This window comes from Varanus komodoensis, unplaced genomic scaffold (assembly GCF_004798865.1).
Source record: "Varanus komodoensis strain SLA01 unplaced genomic scaffold, ASM479886v1 scaffold109, whole genome shotgun sequence".
Lineage (NCBI taxonomy): Eukaryota > Metazoa > Chordata > Lepidosauria > Squamata > Varanidae > Varanus > Varanus komodoensis.
The window spans coordinates 195,399-203,621 of NW_025335313.1; the positions used below are offsets into that span (position 1 = coordinate 195,399).

The following is an 8,223-nucleotide window of genomic DNA, read 5'->3' on the forward strand; positions in this document are numbered from 1 at the left end:
AAACCTAATGGCCTCTTGTAATAACCAGAAATACTTTATTATAAAATCTGCATGTAAACAAAACAACAGTTAATGAAAGTGCAAATTAACTTCAAAATTATATTTAAATCTATTTTTCTTTCAAATGCACTTTGAATGGCACCTCTCCAGCCCACATTTTTCAAAAGATCATTGCTTTTTAATATATATCTCTATTTATATATATCCCAAAGAGAAGAGAGTGTACGAGCCTGCGTACATGTATTCAAGTTTTGCTCTGTGATGGGGATGAGTTTATGGCAATATACTCTCTCATTTCCCCTCTCCTGTATCATCCATTCTTACCTTCATATCCTGGAAATTCATAGAACAGCCAGCAAATATACACAATGAGATGCAGGTATACAAAGCCACTGAATCTGAAATCATTCAGTTGCTTGCACAGACTGAAACCTATAAATCTTTTTAAAAAATGAAGACACACAGTCATCTTACTTCCAAGTCTCTCTCAGGAACCATAAGGCATGAAGGAGAACGCTTTTCCCACTGTGTGGTGTCGTGTTCAGTCTTTTTTCCCCTCACTCTTAACAGTCAAAGAAACATTCACATCCCACACACGCACACAAAGCATCTGGTCTCGCAGAAACCCATTTTTAAAGCACTGACAAGTCGTGGCAGGACTTGGACTTTGCCTTAAATGCCATTTTCTTATTGTTCTTTGCCACAATCCGGCCAAGGAATCTCTTTGCCTTTTTGCTTATACTCTCTCTTCTCTTGGTGTTGGCCATTCGCCTGGCATTGTCTTCTTTGCTGTCTTTGCGGAGCCGGATTTGCCGCACGATCCCCTCAAATAGGTCCTTGACGTTGTGATGCAGAGCTGCTGAGGTCTCGATGAACTTACAGTCAAAGACAACGGCACAGGCTCGCCCCTCTGGATAGCAGAAGGAAGACACCATGTTAGCCAGAACTACGGAGGCAAAGTGCAACCCTGCCTCTGCTCTCAAGGCAGATGGAAGCAGGTTGCATGAGTCAAAAGCCACAGGACAGGAGACCACAAGAACACAAGAAGCTGCTTTCTAATAGATCAGACCCCTACCCTGCTCCAGATAGCTCAGAATGACTGACACGGACTGCAGCAGCAGCTGCTAGCCCTGCTCTAGCCCTACCTGGAGATGCCAGGGCCTGAACACACACACGAAACAATGCAAAAGAAAGAACACCTGGCCAAGCAGGCTCCCAAAGCACTAATTCTGCTAGAACATGATGCTTCCCTCATACGACTTTCAAAAAGCCATGATGCCAGTGGTTAGGCAACCCCAATGCCAGCAAATCAAAGCTAGACGAATGACTCGGGGGAGGACAGCCTCCTAAAGCCTTTTCTTCCAAGTCTGGCATTTCCTTATTGGCAGAGAAGATGAAGAATTGGCAGCAACAGCCACAAGGGAGTGAACCCAAGCATGGCTTCCCTGCAAGCACTGCTGTAATGGCTAACAAGGCTGGTCCCACTTCGTGGTGAAACTGACTGGGAAAGAGGCAGGTCCACCAGGCCAAGCGGATACTGGATGGTGGTTCATGGTGCTGAGATGCTGCCAGAGATGGCATGAACAAACTGGAATGGAACCAAAGCGCCCCATCTGGCCACTTCCGCCAGTCCGGGCACACGTGCCTACACTGGGAGCCAGCCCTTTATCTCATCTAGGGGGTTGCCAAAACCTTGATGCATGAACATCATCCCTGCTCTCCGCATGGAGCTGGCCAGTGAGCATACAAGCCATCTAAACTGCCCAGCCCTACAGCAAACCATGCATTTGGGAACCAGGCCACCAAAACACGCCCTGTCAGAGCAGCTGATGGAACCTTTGCTCTGCTTCGCTCACTTCACAATTTAGCACACCAATTTAGGAACCACAAAACACCCTCAATTCCAATACAATTTTGGTCAATACTTAATTTATGGTAGGATAACTAATGTCTCTTACCATCTACCGAGACTTCGCGTGATCGGACCAGGTCACTTTTGTTTCCTACAAGAATAATAGGAATGTCTTCTGTTTGCCTCGCCCTTCGTAGTTGAATTCTCAACTCAGAAGCTTTCTCAAAGCTCACTTTGTCCGTCACAGAGTACACAATAATGTAAGCATCTCCCATTTTCATGCAGTGATTCTGAAGCCATTGACTATCATCCTAAAGTTAAAAATAAGAAATAGCATTTTATGCAGGAGCAAACAACACCCGATTAGATCTTGACTTTTAGGCCAACTTTTTAAAAAGTACACAAGGGCACAATCCTATGGATATCTGGGCAGAAAAAACAGACACAGCTTCTAGCATGCCCCAGCCGGTCAGAATGCTTGGAGCCACTGGGTGTTGCTGGGCAGTTTTCTAGAGAAAGATGTAATGTGAAAACTCTAGGTGCACGTGGATGTGGGTGTGATCTAGGCATAAGCAAACAAATGCAAATTATGAAAGAGGCCCAGAAAAAGCAGGGAGCGCAGTACCAGTGCTCGGAGATGCATCGTGAGTCGAGTTTTTGCCCTTCAAACTATGACATGAACTAAACGATGTCAACATTTTATTCTTGCTTAATGAGCAAGCCACTGGTCCCAAAGACCAGCAGTATTTGCCCACATCGTAGTAGGTTCAAAGTTTCTACACCTTAACTCCACTAATTCAAAGGGTTGTTGCTGTGAAGATAAAATAAGGATGATTTTCTAAGCTCTCTTGGATTTCTTGCCAGAAAAAAGGTGGGATATAAATATAATAAGCCCATTTAACACAGTAGGGCTTATTTCCAAGAGGTTACACAAAGGACCATACTACTAAGCTCTGGAACAATCCATCTAAACACTATATTCCAAATATACCAATATGTTTAGCATTTTGGCTGTAATGGATTTAGATTGGTTTATTTCTATGGTACAATTTCCTGCAAACGCCAGAATGAGTGGCTGTAGGCTGTACTCCTAAGAACATTAATAAGTAAGCCCCATGAACACAGAGGGGCTTATTTCTGGGTAAACACACCTGAGATCAGGCTGCATAGCACATTTATCACCATGCAATTTACACAGGATGTCAGTGAATCAACTGCAGCAAGTGCCAGGAAACAGTGACTATATTACCCCTGGATACCAGTAAAGTAACCACCAACAAAGGAAAATGTTTTGGCCATAAAATGAATACAAGTGTACATAAGATATTGAAGAAACTAGCCCTTACCTGCTCCCATATGTCAAACACCACAAGAGAGGCTTCTTCGCCATCTACAACAATAGATCTGTCATAAGTGTTACCTGTAGGAGAAACGTTTAAAGGTATATTAGAACACTTTTTCCTAACTCTATGATCTTTATCATAAGCTATGCAAAGAAACATCGAACCATAGAAGAGTAGGCTGTGTCCAGTCACATCTTGAATGCCTCCAGGGTGGGAGAGCCCACAGACTCCCTAGGCCACGGGCTGCATCGCTCCAACAAATCAGGAAGTTTTTCCTGATGTTCAGCTGGAACCTGGCTTCCTCTGCCTTGAGCCCGTGATTCCCTGTCCTGATCAAGGAGAGACCCAGGCATTCCTCTGTGTGACAGCCCTTTAAGTTATTGAACAGTGAGATCCTATGTCGGACTCGAACTTCCCCAGCAACCCCCCAGCCTGAGATGACTCAGTCACACCATCGTCTTAAATACAGGTACAGGCAGTGCAATCTTAACCATGCTGACTCAGAAGCAAGACTACTCAGCATGTAATCGGACACAGGACTGCAGCCTTAGAGAAGCTAGTTCTGTTTCAAAATCCTGGGACTCGTGTCAAAGCAAATGAGTCTCAGGGTGAGGTGCCAAGTCAATTGAAATATAACAATGTAAGTGAACCCCATCTGAGCAAGCAAACGATGGGGATGGAACGTCTAATCTGGTTTATGAACAAAGAAGCAGCTGTCACCCGTCCTGCTTCTAAGCATTTTCCCTTCCCAAATTTCCTGCTGCATAAATAGTTCCCATGCAGACATAGAAGGAATGTAAAAGCTGCATTTTTAAATCTACTTAAGTTTGAATTAGAGTGCATATTTTCAACTGTGTGCTCCAAAATAGCATGGATGTTGCTAAAATATGTATTGCCTTGTTTTTTTATACTTTGATTAAGCAAATAAAATGTGCAGTTCCTTCAGTCTATTTCCTCCTCCTCATTAAGGCAAAAAGAGTACAATTTTGCATCTTCAGTAGATGAGATTAGATAAATGATCACTTTAGCACAAAATGTTCCAACTTTCTGGGTAATTATAAATGTCCAGAAGTTTTTCAGCATTGTTTTTAAAAAATGCCACAAACACCCCTGAAGATATTTTAAGAGTTCTAGGTAAAAACTACATATTGTGCCACTAAACTGAAATACATGAACTTGTCACTGCAGCTTTTCCATGGATATTTGTCTGCAGGAGAAAAGATGTTTTGCACTAGAAGTGCACATTTTCTATTGGTTATTTTACTCTGGGAGGTGAGAAATTTCAGCCTGTGTCACATTTCTACATCCTTCCTCCCTTTTCCAGAAGCTCTCCATCTTATCGGCAAAATAAGCTAGGCTGAGAAATTTTAGTGTGACATTAGACCAGTTGCACAGTGGGATTCTTAGTTATAGGAGTTTTACATTTCATCATTGGTTTCCTCAAAACAGCGTTTTGCAACCAGGCAAGGAAAATAATACATCAGCAATACACACAGTGTCCTTCTCGTGTGGGAACAATGGGGGTAAGCAGCCTGGGGACCCCAGATGTTTTCTACTACCTGTGCTCAAAGTCCTCATTTGCTTAAGGTGCAAGTTCTTGTCCCTGTCATATCATGCTGTTGGTCCATCTATTCTGAATGGCAGCAGCAATCTAAGAACAGCGTGAGAATTTCCTATGTGTAAAGCATATATCTGTGCATAGCTGAATGTTTTCTATATTGCAGGTAGTAATTCTATTTTGAGCTACCTTGGAAGTCAGGACAGGGGGTTAGCAGTGTTTTCAGCAACGAGCAGCGACGCTCATAATGCTCCACTGCTGAGCAGATGGTCCTATTGTGCCCAGTCTCAAATTAAGCCTGGTCTTAATGCTCATTCAGAGGGTCTTATTTTCTGCAAGAACTCTAAGCCCTCAGAGGCAGGTCAAAGATTCTGGTCCAGCAACAGGACCAGATCCAAGACATTCTACCACAGCACATCCAAGGGGAACACGAACTGCTTCATAAGTGTTCAGACTGTGGATCCCTCTAACTCAGGAGTGTTTATAGCAAGCATGGGCAAAAAGCAAATCTGCAGTTCTTGACTTCAAATTCCAGATGCCGTTGTCAGCACAGTCAATTGTCAGGAATGATGGGAATGCAAATCCAAAACATTGAAAGATCTACTTTTTTAGCATCACTGAGTTTATATTTTTAATTTAAATTTCAATTTAAAAAAGTAAAATCAGGGATTGAAATTAAAATTGTATCAGTCTATGGATCTTTTAAATATAATTTTTAAAAGTTTAATTATATAAGAATCTATAAACTGCATGCACTACTCAGGGTCATATTGCTTGCTTGTCTGGGGCACTGTATTATACGCATTGCATTGCCTGCAAGCTAGTGGATCAATGTTTTGCCTACCCTGCTGTGCACGGCCAGAGGCTGAACCTCAGACCTTCCGCATGTGCTCTCGACCATTAATCTAAGGTCCCTGCAAAGAGGAAAGGTCACCAGGCACCCTGACAACATTACAGAGAATGGCCACATGCAGAATATGGAAAAATGGGATTTGTTTCTGTTAACCACCTTAAGAGCCAGTTTTTGGAAGAAAGTGCCAAATCTCAATTGTCTCTAAATTTAATAGATACATAAGGGACAAAATCCAACTTCTTTTCTTGAAACAAACATTCTTTATCTCATGAAACAGGTTATGCAGAGTAAGGTATTCTGGAGAGGCTGAAAGGAAGTGGTCCATAATGACTTCTATATTTGCCACCAATGTTGGCAACTACCACTAAGAAAGCTGCCTTGAAAGAGAAGCAAGCAATTCCTGGAGAATAAGGCTGGCAAGGGCTACCAATTACAATAGCTGAAAAACAACTGCAGGAGAGCATGGAGCCTTCAGGCTCAGCTAGTGAGCCGTCCAGAGCCACGATTTCGTTGGTCACTGTGGGAAGGAGGATGCTGGAGGACACGGGCCTTTGGGCCAATCTGCAAAGTCTCCTTCTTCAGGCAAGAATGGGGTGTTAGCACCCCCCAGTAGTGCATTCGCACTATTTGCACCTTACTTTTGATCAAAAATGGCATTCAAAGCAGCTGATATTCTTGCAACACCACTCCTGTTTGCCAGAGCCACCAAGTCTGATGGAAAGGGATGATAGGAACTGGAATTGGATGGGAGATCCGGGATCTAGCCTCCCACATGGCTGCCAAGCTCACTGCCTGTATGCCTATCACTGGTTCTCGACCTAGCCTAACCCAAGGACTTGCACTGGGAGAGCAGGTCAACTAGGAGGCTGCCTTGGGTTCCTTCCAAACGAGGAAAGGGCAGGATAAAAATCTGATAATGAATAAACCGAGGGCACCCCTACCGGATTCACTGCACTTCCTGTCACAAGAGGAGCCCCACCAAGGGAAACGCTTATTTCTCGCTGGCTCTAAATGACCAAAAGTAGCAGCCACTGCTCTTGGACTACAGTCCCCATCAGCCCCAGAAGGACGGCGACAGTCCCCCCCACCCTGTCCCCGGCCCCGCGGGCGCGGCCCTTTTGCCCTCGCGCTGCGGGGGGCGCGCGGGGGCTGCGTCGCCCCGGCCCCGCGCGCTCTCTCGCGCGCTCGCTCGCTCACCGGCCTCGTCGGCCTCGGGGCAGTCCTCGACGCCGCCGAAGATCCTGGCCAGGCTGGTCTTGCCCACGCCGTGCTCGCCCAGCAGGATGACTTTGTAGAGGTTGCTGTCCGAGTCGCTGCCGGAGGAGATGACCGAGTCGGTGGAGCCGTCCGACGCCCAGCCCTGGCGGTGCGCCTCGTCCTCGCCCGGGCTGTACGAGGTGCAGCGCACCAGGCCGGAGAGCTCGCCGCGCGGCGACGGCGGCAGCGACGCCTGCAGGTCCCGCTCGTCCACGGGCATGCTGCGCCGGTGCAGGTGCTGCTGCTGCTGGTGCGCCGCAAAGGGCATGCTGCCGCGCCGCCGGTCCAGGTACCTCAGCTTGTCGCCGCGGTTCAGGGTCATGGGGCCGACCTGGAGGAGCCAAGCGACAGAGAGCTCTCAGAGCGCTCCCACGACACATTCAGGCACGCACTTCTGACTTGGCTACTAATGCAAAGGAAGGAGGAGGCGGCGTGCATAACTGCAAGGCTCCTCGGCTGCTAACTTACTCCAAAGTAGCCGCCCCACCCCACTTAAGTGGCTCAGCCCCCGCAACTAAGAAATGCGCCAAGCCATCCTTGCATGGAAAGAAGAGGAGCGAGCGCCCTTCACTCTCCTCTGGAGAACTAGAGGGCGAAGGAGCTGCGGACACAAAATCGCACTGCTCCGCTGATGCACAGCGGGCCCTCCCCGCGGAATGGTGTCCACATTAAATCACTAATCCGGATCAGGGTTTCCGATCCACACAATGAGAGAAAGGGGAAGAAATACGCCCCTTTGAACTTCCCCAACTGCACGCGCTTTAAAACACAAAGGCACGGATCCTACCCCGAAGCCCTCTCTCGGCCCCCTCCAAAAATCTGGGAGAGAACAGCGTACGAAAGACATCCGATGCTCCGTCCCTCTTCCCAAATGCAGCGGGGCAAACCGTCGGAACAAGCGCATCCTCTCTCCCGATTCCCAACGTCCCCAACCCACCGATGTGAAGAACGACGCGTGCAAAAGCAAGCTCACCTCGGAAAGTCCGCTTCCAGGAGAGGGGAGACTTTGCAGAAGACCCGCGATCCTCTTTTCCCGTAAGCTCCGCCTAAAGGCCCCTGCGAAGAACCCGCTCCAACTTCTCCGAGCGGCGCTTTTCGCTTGCATTTATACAGCCCCCGGCAGGCCGGCCCTGCCTCCCGAGTGACGTCCCGAGGAGCAGCCGCCCAACCAGGCTCTGCGCTCACCCGCCTCGGCGCCCCCTCCCCGCGCGCCCACTTCCTGGGAAGGAGCGGGAAAGGCGCCCGGCGGGAGCGCGTTTAGTCACCGCCGCCCCTGCGCCCAGCGGAAGACCCGAGCGGGGCTCGTTTAAAAATGGATCGGAGGAAACCCGATTCCCAGCTATTAAGCGTAGCCAGGTAA

The 8,223-nt window shown here is 47.5% G+C and overlaps 1 protein-coding gene across 1 annotated transcript; it reads right to left on the reverse strand.

Annotated features, from left to right (window-relative positions):
- Positions 1-15: 15 nt before the first annotated feature.
- Positions 16-7,969, reverse strand: RRAD (RRAD, Ras related glycolysis inhibitor and calcium channel regulator). The gene is made up of 5 exons (XM_044419799.1): positions 7,837-7,969; positions 6,804-7,194; positions 3,199-3,272; positions 1,959-2,163; positions 16-910 (listed from the first exon to the last, which is right to left on the reverse strand). Exons 1-5 carry the CDS (start codon positions 7,966-7,968, stop codon positions 633-635), a joined length of 1,080 nt encoding a protein of 359 aa, XP_044275734.1. The 5' UTR covers position 7,969; the 3' UTR covers positions 16-632.
- Between the last annotated feature and the right edge of the window lie 254 nt (positions 7,970-8,223).

Coding starts and splice junctions, on each gene's coding strand:
- RRAD (XM_044419799.1), bottom strand. CDS start 7,968: ATGCAAGCGAAAAGCGCCGCTCGGAGAAGTTGGAGCGGGTTCTTCGCA. Junction 2,164..3,198: donor TGTTTGACATATGGGAGCAG/GTAAGGGCTAGT, acceptor TTTTAACTTTAG/GATGATAGTCAATGGCTTCA. Junction 911..1,958: donor ACGCGAAGTCTCGGTAGATG/GTAAGAGACATT, acceptor TCTGCTATCCAG/AGGGGCGAGCCTGTGCCGTT.